Source organism: Diachasmimorpha longicaudata, chromosome 7 (genome assembly GCF_034640455.1).
Source record: "Diachasmimorpha longicaudata isolate KC_UGA_2023 chromosome 7, iyDiaLong2, whole genome shotgun sequence".
Lineage (NCBI taxonomy): Eukaryota > Metazoa > Arthropoda > Insecta > Hymenoptera > Braconidae > Diachasmimorpha > Diachasmimorpha longicaudata.
Window position 1 is genome coordinate 3,535,565 of NC_087231.1, and position 18,318 is coordinate 3,553,882.

At 34.7% G+C, this 18,318-nt stretch overlaps 1 protein-coding gene across 2 annotated transcripts in view; it reads left to right on the plus strand.

The window, feature by feature from the left end:
- LOC135164652 (DE-cadherin) overlaps window positions 1–9,604 on the plus strand; it is a 48,368-nt gene extending 38,764 nt beyond the window's left edge. Inside the window, exons 5-9 of one of the 2 annotated variants that reach the window (XM_064125214.1) lie at window positions 135–161; window positions 506–694; window positions 771–4,218; window positions 4,303–4,455; window positions 5,644–9,604. In XM_064125214.1, coding sequence (XP_063981284.1) covers window positions 135–161; window positions 506–694; window positions 771–4,218; window positions 4,303–4,455; window positions 5,644–5,786 — 3,960 coding nt within the window. In that variant the 3' untranslated portion in view covers window positions 5,787–9,604. The remainder of the gene's footprint in view (window positions 1–134; window positions 162–505; window positions 695–770; window positions 4,219–4,302; window positions 4,456–5,643) is intronic. The other variant, XM_064125215.1, reaches the window with a different exon arrangement.
- Window positions 9,605–18,318: the final 8,714 nt, after the last annotated feature.

Here is an 18,318-nt window from a genome sequence, read left to right on the forward strand (position 1 = left end):
CAAACTTGTTAATTAAGAAATGATCTTTCATTAGGGTACATAAAGCATTATCAACGTTTTTCATTCTTTACGCTCTTGAGGTGTTACTATTAATCACATTCAGTGGTTTTCAATATTATTTTTTCTGAACTTAGGTCTCACGCGGATATTCACTATACAAGGTTGGTTTGTAACTTTCGGTGTGATGATAACTGTCAGTGTACTATTTATATTTATGCCATTTCGACAGACTTCCTGAGTTTAATTTATTCATTAGCTAGAAAGTCATGAATAACGAATATGCAATTTGGCGAATAATGATTAAGCATATGATTGAACTGAATTTTTTTAAATATTATTTTACGTTAAACGTTTAAATACTTGATGTACATGATAGACGTTCGCTCGAGTGCGGAAAAAAGCATGCAACAGTTGGTGATAACCATCAGACATCAATTTGCCACAAGTGTATCAAGCTTCTCCCTATCATTTATTTATTTATTCATATATTTTTATTTATTTAAAGGCATACACCGAATCAGTACCACAAGACTTGCGAATAGATCACGAGGTGATGAGAGTATCTGCTACCGACATTGACGATGGAAATAATTCGGTAGTACGATACAGCATATCATCAAAGCGCCCAGAAGACACTGGATATTTTCGAATAGACGAAAAAACTGGTGTAATATTTCTGAACCGAACCATCGACGTAAGATATAACATTATCATAAAGATTACTATTAAATCCATCATCATTTTCATATATTAATTTTATTCCTCTTTAGAGAGAACCAGAGTACAAATTTCGTATGATAGCGAGAGCCGATGATCTTGGTAAAGATCCACATGGAAATAACATAGATTTGGACATTCGTGTCGTTGAATCGCACAAGAAAGCACCAGCATTTCTACCTCGATCCCTTGAACCCATTCGTATACGTGAAAACTTCAGTGACTTTGATGCAACGATTGTACGTCTGGAGGGAGTTTCAAACATAAATGACAGTCCAGATTTACTATTTGAACTTTTACCTGGTAGAACAGAACAAACAAACAAGGGCAATACCTTCAGATTGGAGTCATCAAAAAATACAGCTGAAATTAAACTCGCCCAACATTTGGATTATGAGAGTAACACTGAATACACATTGAGTGTTCGTGTGCAGAATAAATATAATTTAGCTGCTGAAACTGTTGTTAACATCGAAGTACTCGATGTTAATGATAATATGCCATTGTTTCGTGAAATGAAAAAGGGCACTGTTCTTGAGAATGAACCTGCTGGTGTGCCTGTTATGCAAGTACGTGCCATTGATGCTGATGGTACATCAACCCACAATCAGGTCACATATTATCTCAGTGATCCGGACGGTTACTTTCTCATTGATAAAACTACTGGTAATATAACAACAAAGACTTCACTTGATAGAGAGGCTGAGGATACGTACAATGTTAAAGTAATAGCAATTGATAACTCACCCAGTGCTCTATTAAAAAATGGTGATCCCAACAAAGGTGAACAAGATTTTAGAATTGAAATTGCTGATAAAAATGACAATTCACCAGTTTTCACGCAGTCTGTCTACACAGCCAATGCAATACTTGAGAATGCCAACATAAATGCTCTAGTTACGGAAGTAAAAGCCCTGGATAAAGACACAGCTAGTCCCGTTATTTACAGTATAATATCTGGTAACACGGATAATAGTTTCTATATTGAGGGTACAACTGGTAAAATACGTGTCAATCAACCCCTTGATTATGAAAAAATAACAGAGTACAATTTAACTGTTCGTGCATTTGATGGTGTATTTGATGACAATGCTATGGTTAAAATATTTATCGAAAATGTTAATGATAATCCACCGATATTCGAGGAATTTGACATGTATCCGACGATTGAAGAGGAAAAACTTGTTGATGGATGTATAACAACGGTGAAAGCTTATGATCCAGATATAAAAGATAGAACTGTCGATCAACGTATTGCATATTTCATTGTTAAAGACGACCAGAAACCCTTAATTGGCATTGACAAATCTGGCTGTATGACACTGAAGAAACCACTCGACAGAGATCCTCCAAAGGGATATCCAATGTGGTCGGTAATTGTATTGGCTATGGACGATGATGGCTCTCCAAAGGCACTACACGGTCATGTTACTATCAACATAACACTCATCGATATAAATGACAATGCCCCATTTTTGGATATGCAACAACCAGTTGTGTGGTATGAAAACGAAAAACCCGGTAATATAACTAGACTCAAAGCTAGAGATTGGGATTCTGACGATAATGGCCCACCATTCAAATTTAGTATTGATCTCAATACCGCTGACGAAGTGATAACAAGTAAATTTGCCATTATTGGCGACGATCTTCGAGCTAAAGTCACGTTTGATCGCGAGGAGAGAAAAAGTTATAATATACCAATTGCTATAAGTGACAGTGGAGTGCCCTCAATGACTGGCACATCGACACTTACAGTTGTCATTGGTGATCAGAATGACAATGCAATGGCGGAGGGCTCGAGTTCAATATTTGTCTATAATTATAAAGGCAAGGCACCGGACACGGAAATCGGCAGGGTATACGTTAATGATCCTGATGACTGGGATTTACCAGACAAAACATTCAGCTGGTATGGTCAGAGTCATCCTGGTTTTCGATTAAATCCAATGACTGGTATGATAACGCTTCTCTCAGGCACCGAGAGTGGTACATTTTTGCTCAAATTCAAAGTTACTGAGGAGAGTCAAATTGTCCAATTTCATGAGGTGGATGCTTTCGTCAATGTCACCGTTAAGGAAATACCTGAAGAGGCCGTTGTCAACTCTGGGTCAATACGATTGTACGGAATTACAGCTGAGGAGTTTGTAACACCTAATGACGTGGGTATCAGCAAAAAGGATATATTTCAGGAGAGATTTGCGACATTGTTAAATAATACCATTGAAAATATCGATGTATTTACTGTTCTCCATTCACCACATTACAATAATAAGAGTTTACTAGATGTGAGGTTCTCGGCGCATGGAAGCCCTTACTATGCACCTGAGAAATTAAACACAATTGTTGCTCAAAATTCTAAAGGAATATCTGATGAACTTGGCGTCGAAATAATGCTTATTAACATTGATGAATGTCTCTTTGAAAGAACTCATTGCAACAATTCTTGTCGTAGTCATTTGAATGTAGATACAGTGCCATATGCAGTCTATACAAATACAAGTTCATTTGTTGGAGTGCGTGCTGTAGTTCATCCTGTATGTATGTGCCACGTGGCTGAGCCAATAATGTGCCTCAATGGTGGAACACCGCTGCTCGACCGCTGTGAGTGCCCTCCAGGTCTAGAGGGGCCACGTTGTGAATTACTTGGAATTGGATTTCATGGTGATGGATGGGCTGTTATGCCACCACCTGGACAGGCGTGTGATGACTCTCACTTGGGACTTGAATTAATGCCATACGCTGATGATGGTCTTGTTTTTTATTTTGGACCAATGAGTTACAGTAAATTACTTGGAGTACAGGATTTTATGGCACTGGAAATACGCAATGGTTTTGCTGTACTTCATGTTGATTATGGAAGCGGTACTGTCTCACTTGATCAAACGAAGATCAAATTAACAGATGGAAAGAGTCACAGGGTGGATGTGTATTGGACAAAAACAACTATTGAAATGAAAGTCGATAATTGTGGAATTTCCGCGTGCATGCTGTTGACAGCACCAGTTGGACCAAATGAATTTTTGAATGTCAATAGCCCATTGCAGATTGGTGGAACTTTTACTAATTTAAAGGAGATGGCACGACTCTTTGGATGGAGCTATAATCCAGTAAATAGAGGATTCTCGGGATGTATTAGGAATATGACAATCAATAGTAATACGTATAATCTTGGTATGCCAGCATTATCGAAGAACGCTGATCCAGGGTGTGATCATGGTATGGCCAGAGCAGTGTCCTTTGGAATCGATTCAAATTTCCTAGTTGCTATACTAGTTTGTGTTGCTATTCTGCTGATACTGCTGCTGGCGGTTGTCGTGCATAGGAGAAAGCGCGATGATTTGTACAAGGATATGGATGACATAAGGGAAAACATCATCAATTATGAAGATGAAGGAGGTGGTGAAGTTGACACTGGATATGATTTGAATGTTTTACGGCGCATTTACGATGCACCGCCTATCGATTCAAAAATTGCACCGTCTGCACACCAAGGTCGAGGTAAATATTCCCAACTTATCTGTTATATTTCATCCCACTTGATTGCTAATTATTTTTTATTCACTTTTTAATTGGTTCTTTCAGCGCCTGATGAAGTGCCAGATATTTGTGGATTCTTAGACAGCAAGAAAGAAAGCTGTGATAAAGATCCTGACACCAATCCTTTCGATGATGTCAGGCATTATGCTTATGAGGGAGAAGGAAATTCAGATGGATCTTTGTCTTCCTTAGCATCATGTACGTATTGTTTTATTCTCTTGAAAACATTGGTTTAGTCATTGCCCATTTTCTTACTTTCTCTCCTGAATGAAAATTCTGGTACATTTCAATATTCTTTGCACTTATTCTCCAAAAGAACAAATGGCTAATTAGCCCTGAGAGACCGCGATTCTAATCTCACTTCGCTCGAATAAATCACAGGGTTTTGGGCTCAATAACAGAAAATAGTGTATGCCATACGGTCAGAAAAGTATCATTTCACGAATGTGATTTTATAATCTGAGCCGACCGCGAGAATGATACTTTTATCGCCCCATCACTTAATCTCCTATTCACACAAATCTTTGTTATCAGTATGTGTCCAGACAAATGTCGCCTGCTAACCATCGGTCTCTTTTTATCACTCATCGATTTTCTGTGTGTTATGGACACTATAGTATCCCAAAGAGATCGCCAATTTTAGCTACAAAATGTTTCGTAGGAATCGGTCTGACAGACCACTGCATCTTTAATTGGAAGAAGAATTTCGTGGATTGCTTCGGGGAAAAAATATACGAATATTATATCGATTACAACTCATGAAATAATACGGTACGAAAATTTTCGTAGCGGTCCCATAGATCGTTAAACCATCGAAAAATTGTGTCAACTACCTCCTGTGAAGGCATTTACGATGTGATCAGGGAGAATTTTGCAAGAGTAAAGAAATTGATTTTTTGTCAATATGGTTATTGATGTTTTAAAAATGTACAAGAGCCCCGATAGCTAAGGAAAATGGTAGCGATGAAAATAATTTCTGATATTGCTCCTTATAAATTTGAACAAAAGCTTCAGCTTAAGTGAAGCTGCGGTAATTTCAACACTTTCACTAACACCCCATGCACAAGTATTCCCTTAAGAAAGTATTTTAATTGTTACGATTCTTCTAGGACATCTGAGGTTTATTGTAATATTTTTTGATATATCCAAGAACGTCTTAACAATTAAACGTGTGAACAATTAAAAATTTTAATCCGAATGATTACAAAATTCCAATTTATCAGCCATAATAGTTTACAAGATGAAAACTTTATGAAACGATTGTTAACATGAGTTTAAACATTTATCAAATGCTTTATTAATATTAACAATTACTAAATTGTTTACAAGGTTTTGTTTATTTTATTACGTGCAGTGTCTTCATAATTATGTTCTTTCTGCATTTAGGCACAGATGATGGAGACCTGAAGTTCAACTATCTGTCCAACTTCGGCCCGAGGTTTAGGAAATTAGCTGATATGTATGGTGAAGAGCCGAGTGATGAAGAAAGCGATGGTGTTGAAGAGGGTGAAAGTGAAAGTTGGTGTTAATGCGCTCTTGCCCCCCCCCTCTCTCACCTCCCTGTGTATCAACAATATAAGGGCCATAAATGATAAACTGTTAAATTACAGATTACGAAAGAAATATGAATTTAACAATGAACAATTATTAATTGCAAGATATCGATCTTGCTTGTACTTAAACAGAACGCAGCTAATTCCGGGCTAATACCTGTAAGAATTATTTTGGAAATGAGATGAAACAATGTGTTAAAGGTGAAAGACGATGATCGAACGTGACTTTCGTAACGCCAAAGAATGAGACATGCAGGATGCTCAGAGAATGAAGAATTAACGTGATATGGTATTTAAAGATTTGTCTGAGACTTATCTAATTAACAAGAGCTCTGAATATTTTTCTACAATGAAAAATCAGACTATATGATTTTTCTTTCATAATCGTGACACCATTCGCTTAATCGTTTTCGTCTCGCTAATGACAGCAGAAAAATCCTCAGAATCTTCTGCAGGTAGGACAATCGCAAGGAAATATCAATCTATACAGCGGATCAATATATACCAGATTGAAAAGGGTATGTTAATTAGATAACTGTGGATGAACCAGTCTCACTTACTCAATTAACCTAAATTTCCGTCATATTCGATTTGGAATGAGATTGGAAGTAATTTGACTGGATTGAATTGATGCCTGAAATATGAACATTTGATAAAATAACTCCTCACAAAGGTATCTTTCTAACTCTCGGAAGGAATCTGCATTACTAAATTTTCAGTTTATCTCCTTTGCACTATTGATTATATAACAAAGCGGAAATCACGTACATTCTTCACCCAGTTGTCATATCAAATAGAAGAGTTCCATGAAAAGTCCGAATTTCAATGTGCACTGACGCTCTGGCACAATAATTCTTTCCATACAATTTTTTGTCGAGTTAGAGGATCAAGTTGTAGAAACAATGATTGTCAGTAATAGGACCTCAAATGCGATATTGTGTCTTCGATAAAATGGACGAATCGCATACAGCAGATTAATCCTACAATACATAAATCGTATATATCTCCTTGTTTACTTGTCAGTTAAAGCAAACGATATTTTCTTTTCCTTTATTTTTTATAATTTATCAGTTAACGGAAAAACGGAAAGTATTTGACTGAATTTGGAAATAATATATCAATTTTGTTCAGATTCCTTCATTCATTTGAACTGCAAAATATGATATCAATTAAACTATGTGTGAATGTTCATACTGCGAATGAATTGACGTCAAAAGCTGATTGTTAATACTCTTAAGATTTATGGACATGGATAACTCGAGTTTATAACTGAATCATGTATTACTGTTGTAAAAAGAGACGTTAGTGGGGCAATTTCTTAGAATACTATTGTATGTGCGTAGATGTAAAATAATCATTATGAGGAAAACGTGTTTTTCGGAGAGGAAAGCTGAAAAATCAAGTGTATCAATACTTTGCGATGTATGAGTACTGATTCAATTGATATCGAATATTTCAATGATCAACTTGTGCGAATTTTCAACTATCATAATGCTTTGGTCAAAGGGAAATGACGAATTACTTCGGGCTGCATTCTTTCGTTCAACTAGAAAACTAATTAACTGCGAGTCATTATGGAAAATCTATAATTGTATTGAGTCTGAAACTAGAGAAATTATTATTTAGAATTGTCTTATTTAATGAGGGGAATATCAGGAACAAACTCAGAAGTGTGACCCCGAATTTGATCATTCTACTTTATGAAAATAATAAGTAAAACGACAGACTTCAATAAAAATAAATTTTCCAAATTAACTGCACGGAAAAAAGATCTGCACAAGTGGTTGATTTATTCGTGAAAATGTGACATGTGTTGTAGCACACGTGTCTCTAAAATTATTCACCGATGACAAGCGAATATAAAAATTCTCACTGTGCTAAGGCTTCCATATATAGAAATACAAAGAAAAATTACCGACCGTTATTACTTTTACGTCTTATGAAAAAATAAAAATCGGCTGTTGACTGTATTTGATATAGAAACAATTCATTATAATAAATGTAAAAAATAATACTGTGAAATATTTTCACAGATACTGCGATGAACTTCAATTATATCACGTTAAGATTTTTTTTTAATAAACTTTGTTTATGAACTCATTTTTTAAATTCAATTATTTTGTAATAATTCTTTTTGTACAAAATGAAAAAAGAGAAAGATCAATTCTGTATATCGTATCGAAAAATATATGCATATATATACTTCGATATCGGTATCCGTATATAGATATATCAATACGAAAAATATCATGGTTTATAACAGTGTATTAGTAATATTGAACTATCGAAATTCGTTTTATATTCATATTATTGAACATTCCATAGGGTAAAGACGAAATAATGCGTACGAATCGAATAAAGAGATAGTAGAATATAATAAGAGTGAGTGATCTTAAAATTAGGCGTTCAAAGATGTTATTTTTTTCATCGGCTGTGGATGAATTGAGATAATTTTTATGAACTTTATGAAACTTTCAAATGGTCGCATATCACTCGAAATGGATTGAAACTGATTACGAATGCTAGTGGAGAATATGGACGTCCATGGATTAATGGGAGCTGAACATATTAGACACCTTGAACGTGTGTTTTGCATTTGTATTAGAGAGTAGTTCTGTAGAACGAATGCATGCAAATATCGACGATTATGCCGTGAAAAGTCATTTACAGTGATTGAATATTTCAATGTACAATATTTCCTGACATAAAAAACATGTTTTCAAACACATCTTGATTCAACCTGAAGAATCTTAAGTTAAAAATGACCACAGAAAAAGAAGTTCTGATGAATATTTATATAATAAATTGTTACTTTCTTTGCAATCACAGAAGGCCATTGCTGAGACTATTCGTTATTCAATCTTAAGATGTCTATTTTTTCCTGACGTGTTCACTCCGTGTGAATGCAAGACATTTTTCTGTTTCAGATGTCCACTAGTGAGAAATAAAAAATTCTATCCTTAATTAGAATATCATAATGGATATAATTGATATGATGATAACTTGGTAACTTATCAACAAAATAATTTTTGAAAAGGCATATGAAAAGGCTTCTTCTGTAAATGTTCTGGCTCTGAAAATCAATATTTCTTTTTTCTATCTAATAATAACTTCCAATATCAGTCGGTTAAATAACTCCCTTTGAATAATTCACGCGCATTATCAAAAGAATTCCACAAAAAGTTCCAAAATATTTAAAAATTGCAGGAATTTAAGCGACTGTTCTCGTAAACTTTTCTGTTATTCTCTTCCTCTAGTTATGATACTTTCATAGTTATGATTCAAGAAGAAAATATATCTTCAGATTTTTAATCTGAATAAAAATCTGACTTATTGAGTTTCGCGAAACTATCGAATCCCTCAGTGATCACGACCTAAAGATCAATATTTCCATGCATTCATTGATGATGAATCACTTATCTTCAAATGTTTACGTCGCACTGCCGTTATTGTAATAAAAGAATGATCATTGATTGATAAAGTAAAATGCAAATGAGTAATTGTCTAATGCAGTAATCATGGTACAGGTTGACGGAGAAAAGGCAATGAAAATAAGTGAAATGAAAATTGTTGAAAAAAATTGTAATGTATATGATGTATTATCAGCTTAAACACAGAGGGTGAAAAAAAACTAAGAAAGACCTACTAAACGCAATGTGTTCCCCAGAAAACCATTTTGTGATAACTTCCATTTTTTGGGGGTACTCTTTTGTCACTAGTTTTCAAATTAATTTTTCAACGATTGTAATTAAGAATTATCAATTTTTTAGTAATAAAAGATGAATGCAATTGAATACCACAATGGGTGAAATTATTTTTATTGACAGTCGCTACAGCCCTAGTAATGACACACTAAACAACAATAAATTTGTAGTGTAATAAGTTTTTGAGTCAGGAGTAAGTAGAACTGTTAGAGCAAGCACTTATGTGAGATTTTTTTTGCAACGAATGGCTCCTCCTGGACTATTTCTAGCTGACGCTAGAAATTAAGAAATGAACATCGATGACTTCAAGAACCTGAGGAGACTGAAACCTTGAGTGAAATATTGCACTATGAGAATTTCATTATTGAACTTATTTTTCCACTGCCTCTATGAACGTCTGATGTAATTTATACTCGAACAGAATACGACTATTCATATCAATTTCATTCATATTGCAATTTTTAATACTGGAATAATGAATTGATAATCAATAATTTCTACTAATTGAGTGGATTCTAATTTGCATTGAATTGATTTAATACTGTGTTCGATTTGACCACTTTAGAGTTGTAAGATCCAGAGTTCTGACCTGCACAGAGTAGTATTTTCAATCGGGCTACACCCCGAACTGTTCTTTGTGTAGCTATTTGTGATGAGGGGATGAGTCACACTCACGATTTATCTCAAATACTGAATTTATTATACGCAAATATAATCAGCGCAAATATACTCGCGCTTCGCGCTCGTGATTTTTAAACTGGAAAACTTGCAACGAACCTATCGGGAAATATCCGATAATTTCGGAGCTCTTGTGGTATTATATGCGAAAATTCTGTTATTTTTGGCTGAATCGACTATGACAAATTACGATACTGTCCCACAAAACTTCTCAGTCGGCTCCGTAATCGGTGGGTGACCTGCGAGTTTCGTAATTTTTCCGGAATGTTTTTTGCAGTGAACAAAGATCAAAGAGAATCTCTCGAGAGTTTGCACTGACAATCATGAAAAATCGTCTTAAAGCACTCGTGATTATTGATGATGGGGACCTCCAAATATGGGCTTTACAAGCTCGAAAGCTTATTGGACATGAGCATTCTCTCCTTACAACCTCGACATGATATTTATATCTTTTTAAAAAAGGGCATTTCATCACTAATAGAACAATTTAATTCAGTCAATCTCTTCCGTTGCTTAATTTCCCAAAATTGTTTGTTATATACATTTCATGTAATTGTGACATTCCATTTGAATCCCAATTACTTTATTAAACTAATAAAATCATAACATAAACAATGAGGATCAAGCCCATCACAATTGCGGAGTTAATTACTTTATGCATCGCCAATAAACAAATAATAGTTCGTCATAAACTTTTTAATTTCGATTTATTTTACTTCAAACACTATCCGAACTTATCTAACACCAATTCACACATAACTCTACAAGCACATTATTTTTGACGATTCAAATTACAAATTGAATACAAAGTATCTGATAATGCCACTGTGATTGTAAATGAACAATCCTCAAAACTGGTAAATGTAATCAATTTCCTTACTAATAAATTCATAAATCGCGAGGCTGAAGTAGAGCATATTGTTCCTGTCCATAGAAGTTCATAAGACAAATAATTTTCACGCCAATCATTAATTCATTTTTTCACAGTTGATCATCCGTTTAGCTTCGATCTGCAATAAATATTTCTTCATTAATCCAAAAATTAAAAGGAAACATTGACAGGTGACAGTAAATAAGGTAACGTGAACCAGCTTAACAGGTGAGGTAAACATTGACAGGTGAGAGTAAGTAAGATAAAGTGGACCACCTTTGTGATTCCGATTTAAATCGGGACATGTGCAGTTAATTTTTAGGTTTCAATTCCTGAAGAATAACAATAAATAAATTATCTGCTCATGTGAATTTTTTAAAACTTTTTTAGAACGATTTCGACTCATGTGTCAACTAGTTTAAGAATAGGTTGACTGTCACATCATTTGACGGAGACATTCAGCAATCTGCATGGATGGGTCGAACGAGGGGTTGATATCCTCTTGGACGCTGATGTTTTATATACGTTTCAGTTAATTTTTACCCTCGCTATGAAATATTAAGGGATAGAACCAACGCTATTCGAAGGAGAGTTAAATTTTTCATCATCAAGGCTAGTTTTATCTCTTAATTTCAAAAAAGAGTAATTAAAATTCATGACGAAACGTCCAGAAACGACGGCACGTCGGAGTGAATCTCGGCGCAGTGGCGCCTCAAAATTCTTCTGCACATTACAAAATTATATCTCCATTCTTAATGAATATGAAGGAATGAGAGCTAAACTGTTCGAAGGAGAATTACATTCTCCCCGATCAAGCCTAGTTTCATCGATTAATCTTTGAAAATGAACATTAAAAGTCATGAAGAACATTCAAGCGCGATCATGAATGTAATGGCACCTCGGCACAGCGGCGCCCCAAAATTCCTCTGCCAATTTTAAATTTGTGTCTCCATTCCTAATGAATATTAAGGAATGAAACCAACGACGTTCGAAGGAGAATTTAATTAAATTAATTATATGTTACCCGGCCATTAGTCAATCCTCTTTGACCTCGCCTTACCTCCACGAAGAGAAAAGTCTGTTAAAAATTACTGTGCCGGACACTGGAATCGAGGTGCAATGGAATCTATTTTTCTCACACATAGAAATTTCTATCAAAACTTATAATTATAATTTATAATTTATTTATGTAACTCCTTGGAACTTGAAAATGTGTGTTCCTTTTTTTATAGGCCAACCTAATATGCACTTGCAAAACAATTGTCATAATTTGAGGAGATCGCAAATTCACTACTGAGAGATAAGTACAATTTTGCTAATTAAATATTCTTCTGCCACAAATTTAAAGGTTTTTTTTGAATGGAAATTTCGGGTATTTGTTCGTCCAAAACAAATATGATTGACAACATTATATTTTTTTCTCAGTGTGCAATTGTCCACCGCACCCTTAAAATGATCTTTGTGATTAACCACTCACCTGAATGAGATTATACAAATTCAACAAAATTTCCAGGGGAGGTTTTCCCGGGGTTGTCGAGCACCTGGTGTTACTCTCGTTTTCAGTCAGAAAATTTTTATTTCTCTTTCCCCAGCCAGTTGAGAAGGTCAACTGCGCCTCAGTTGTTCCAATAAATAAAAGTGCAAAGCATCCAATTAATAAAATTGTTAGAATACCTGAGGGAATTTTGCAATGCCTGAAACAAAAGTAGTGATCGATAATTCATGTGACGAATGGGGATTAGCAGCAAGTCAATAATTGATTCATTTTACGTGGAAGACACTCACATGACTATTAGATGCACGAGGAGAACGTCGCTTTTCTTTGGCTTTCGTGAGGCAGTTAATGAATGTTTCAATAGTAACGAAGCTGTGGATCGAACAGACAATTTCTTATTGACGAGCGTCAGATGATCCTGGCATGTTTTATACCCATGAGACACCTCCTTCCCCTCAACAGTTTACTTATTCAATTCCATCTTCATTCGTCACTCTGCAACTGGGAAATATTTTTCGTTAATGAGCTGGCAAATTGTTGTATACCTACTATGTTAGGATGTTTAGTTAATATTTATAAAATAAGGTCTCCACCATTTGTTGGAATATTGTCAACCGACATATTCAAAGATATCCGAATTAAAGTTTTATGTTCGACCATTATCCAACCAAATGTATTACTAGAAAATTAAAGTTAAATTTGCGAACACAAATTTTTAAAAAGTTTAATGGAAGTTAGGAATTTATGATTATCAAAACAAATGCATCCGACTTTTTATGAAGTTACCGATATAGAAAAGTTGTTGTAATGATCTCGAAAATGAAAAGTGTCGGAGTCATGACACGATATCCTCATGTCCTCATGGGGGTGTCATGATATCTCCATGGGGATATCATGAGGTTTTTATGAGGTCATGATATCCCCATGATATCTCATAGAGACATCATATATGCTACGTTAAAATTGCTGATGCACAATATCAACATCGAGCTGAACTCCTGGGATCAAAGAGTTCAAAACCCTCAGGAGTTTCAGCAACGAAAATTCGATCACATGAACAATCGTTCCACGTCCAATTTTCATGACAAACCTCCAAATCACCAACCCCCACTTCATAAAGCCAACGCCTAATGCAAGACATACAAAGCTCGTATTGGTACTGATTAAAAGTCAGTCGTGGAAAACCCGGAGATCCAATGCGTTCTCCAAAATTCGATAATTCAAAATTTTCGGTGCAAGTTGGATAAAGTCAACTTTCGATTTAGCTTCCAAGAGAAATCAATGAACTAGATTTCGAAAGTGGTCTCCTGAGTGTTATAACAATCGCGAGTTGGAAATTGACCGATTTTTTGTCCTGAAAATTGGAGTTGTCGAAACTTCTGCAAGAAAGTGAGAATTTCTGATGCTCAGGTATTTCAAAAGGGAGAAATATGCATTTTCGGGGGTAGAATTACCCCCACGAGCCAACAGGGTTTCTGCAACACCAAATGCCCTATGGTATAAGTGTGTGTATTTAAACAATTCAAACTATTAATTAATAAAAACTATTGAAAGAAAAATATTGAAGAAAAAGAACTTCATGAACATCTGGGGGTGGGTCCAACCCTTCTGGATTATATTCGCAAATAGCAGATAACCTGTACGTTCTTTTAAGTACCATATTGCTTGTAAAAATTGAAGCTTATAATTCGAAGAAACTCAATCAAATAAAATTAGTATTAGATGTCCCCTGTCATATAAAAATCTGAGTGGGGTAAAGTAGTGGGGTAAAGTAATCAATTAAAAGTGTTTTTACACTTTAAAAATTCGCATTAATTGTTTCAAATATTCTCTTTGAATCACAAAGACTAAAACTTGCGGTCTAATATGTAAAAGTAAAAGATAAGGTAAGAGTGAGGGAACAATAAATTTCTCATTACTCGAGACCACGTGTTAACAAACACATTTTATCACATTTTATTTTTATTGTTATCTAAGAAAATTTCTAATGTCTGATCACGATAAACTCCAACGATAAAATTTAAAGGTGAAATCATTCAGACACTCGGGATTTTCTCACCTGAAAAGTCCTTCGAATATAACATCGACAGACAAATCAGGTCAACACTGGAATCATTTTTATTTGGTAAGTGAAACCTCAGCGTAATAGAAATCTCCAAACTAAAGTTATCTAAACTATAGTTCAAACTATAATTTAGTGAATTTCGTCACGAAATTTCGGTTATGCCCAGTTTTCAATAATCAAGTTCAAACGATTTTAGTTTTCGTGAGATTGATCAGTCCCAAATTTAAGTACGAACATTCATTTCATTTAATTTCTTTAATTATACCATTGACATTAAGATTCATTCTGATAATTTCACGAAGTACTGTACTATCGTAGAATATTTATGAGAGAAGTCCGGAGGCAAAAAATTTTACACTGAATTATGGACTTTGATGACTAGGTCATAAGTAGTAGTACTAAAAATAAATTGTCCACATATTTCGATAGGATAAAGTTCTTAAGGAGGAAAAATCATCACGAGTGCTTAATTAATATTCATAATTTTTGTGAATCCCACAAATGTTAACTCGTCCAAAAATGATAAATTATGTAAATAGCGTTCAATGTATTTCATATATCTGACGGAACAAGTAGTTCTTAAAATATTCTTTTGTTCCACGAACCCGTTTTTTTCATGCTTTAACTGCTAAATTCCTAATTCATTAACTATATATACATTTCATTATATTTAAATCTTTAATTAGTTTTCGGCGTTTCTACCGCAGATGCGCATATTTTTACTACTCGGTGACTACACATTTGTTCGAGTTACTAGAAGACGTTGGGTTAAAAGTTTTTTAGATATTATGTTTAAGTGTTTAATAGTAGATTTTTATAACAATGTTATAAATTATTAATTCCTGCACGAAGAGAAAAATTCTTGGAAAATCATGTGCCTGTTCCGTAATCTGCCGAAGCAAAACGGAGATTAAATTCTGCAAAAGTGAACATTGATAGAAGCTTGCATTGCTAGCATGGCGTAAAGATAGTTATTCCCACGGAACGAATAGGGAGAAAAGGTTTTTTTATTAATTCGGCGTCTCCCCTGTTATCATTGACGTAACGTAGTTACGAGAAGCCACATGAATCTGGCAATCAATGTTGCTTTGTCTTCATGAGATGATTCGCTGTTGAGATGACTCAGTGGCATTTTAAGTCATCTGTCCCATTTAGGGGAAAATTCAATTCTTATGCAACTAGTTGTAATTTCACTGTAATCAAAATGCTTGGTAAGAATTCAATCAGAAATGTGGGTTGTTGTGCTTCCCGATGGTTTGATTGATTAATTTTGACATCTTGGGAGGACACGAGAGGTGTGGGGTACTATATCACATCCTGTCTAGGGGAAAATGATGACCGTATGAAGTGTAGCGGCGGTCCTAATGGACAATATCTGAATTTCAGAAGCGGATAACAGCGGGAGCTTTCGCGCAAATGTGAAGAAGATGGATAACAATGCGGGGAAAATATTTCATTAATTCTATTGGATTATGGGATTGAAATAAGGAACACTGTTGTTTCTTTTGAACACTTTATATTTAATATTTCATATATATAATTATTATTATATATATAATAATATTTATATATTAAATTATTATTGATATATTTTTGACTCTACGTATGTCAGGAGGTACGTTCCTCTAGAGATTCTAACGATAGACTAAACTTAAAGATAGGATTCTGGGCCTCATGGATCAGAACATTTCCACCCCCGGAAAGGTTTTTATGTTATACCCCCATGGCCACTTCCGGTCGCCAAATGTTGCTAAGCAAGGCGGGTAATAAAAACTTTTCCCCTTTTTTCATACATTGGAGGCCCTACCACTATAAATTTCTGGAACATATTTTTCAGAGGAGAAAGAGTGAATTTTGTATTTGGGGAAATCCCCAAAAATTCAACAAATTCTTTAACTTGGTAACAATTAATGAATGGTGATTAAACTTTATTTTACTCCGAGAGAAAAGTCTGGGAAAAATTACTGTGCCGGGCACTAGAATCGAGGTGCAATGAAATATCTTTTACTGACACATGAAAATTCCTATCAGTACCATCAATTTTGTAATAAATTTTGTAATTAATTATATCTGGATTCGTAAAATTTACTAAACAGCACTATAAAATTCGAAGGTCTATCACTGTTTATTTGACGGTAAATGAAAAGTTGATACAAATCTTTTAAAAACTTCTGTCTAGGTGAGTATATTTTTTATCACTGCTGGTACGTTCAGCCGGTGTCGAAAAGTGTCTTTTCGTTTACTTGTAAAGCTCTGTTTAGTCCATGTCAGTATTGTCTAGTTTTTCTCGGAAAAGTGCTGGAATGTTTAGAATAGTTTTCATAAACCGAAACAGAGAAGGAACAGAAAGAAATGAGAGAATAAGTCTTCTGTTGAATGGATCCAGAGTGTGAAAGCTGTGGTCACTAAGGGTTAGTTCCTCTGGAGACATCACAGGAGAAAAATCTACCTTCTGCGTGCGATAATAAATAATAGCCAATGAAAAATTCATAGCCAAATATTTTTTTAAAATTTTGTTTTTATTTTATTTAAGCTTGCTGAAACCTATAGATCCATAAAGCTACAAACATCTATTTACAGAGGTACATTTACAGAGTTACTATTACTATTTACAGAGTTATACATTTATATTACATTTCTTTAGAAAATTGTCTATAATTAATAAACATTTCTTATTCACGTCTTATAAAAATCATTGATCATGGGATCTCTGTACTGCTCATAGTGAGGACAGTTCCAGAAGACATGATCAGCCAAATGGTTTGATATTATTTAGCAAATCTCTATCGATAAAACAATACTTTTTTTTGGAAAAATTAAAAAGTTCTTCCAGGGTAAACCATCTCAATCGTCATTAAGATTCATTATTTAGAGATTGTACTCAATTTCACTTCATTTGAGAAAGGGTGCATATTTTAAACCACACGTCATCAACAATTTATTTATATACATACGCTCAGCCACATATGTGGGGACACCCCAGCGACATTAATCGAAAATAATTGTTCCTTACTAAGCTAAGTTGAGGTATAGAATATCTTTCAGAACACTAATACTCGAGCTATAATTATAGTGACATCCGCCACTGCGCGTGACTAGTTTCTGGCTAGTTACCGTGCAATAGCAGCAGCAAGTGTACAATCCCCGCACTTTCCTCGTGATATTACTAGTCGCTGTCAGTCATATCCTCACTGCCACAGGAAGTAGGAAAAAATTGAGGTAATTTAGGGAATAATTTAACATACCACACTGACAGAAAAATCTAACTTTGTCGATTACATTTCTGTTGGACAAATAAATGTCCGAAATTTCCCTGCGATAATCAGTTGTAAATTCTTACTTACAGAAGAATATTTAATTGGCAAAATTATATTTTTCTCTCTGTGCAATTTTATTTAAGACGAAATATTCTTTAATCGTTTTACAGAATTTTTCATTATGATTATTGTTAGGGCGATTGCGTGTCAAGTCCTTCACGTTTGGATCACTAGTGATAGAGACACTGGGAGTCGTAGGTCAATCTTCGTGTGATCAGGTGAATGTCACAGAGATGACACAGTTGACAGGGGTGAGACACTAAAAAAAGTCGTGTCAGATTTTATATGAGATGGATTAGGGCATAGTATTCGTATTAAATCCCAAACTGATTACAGACTACGTGTCCAAGTCTCACCACTGCTCCCACGCGCATATTA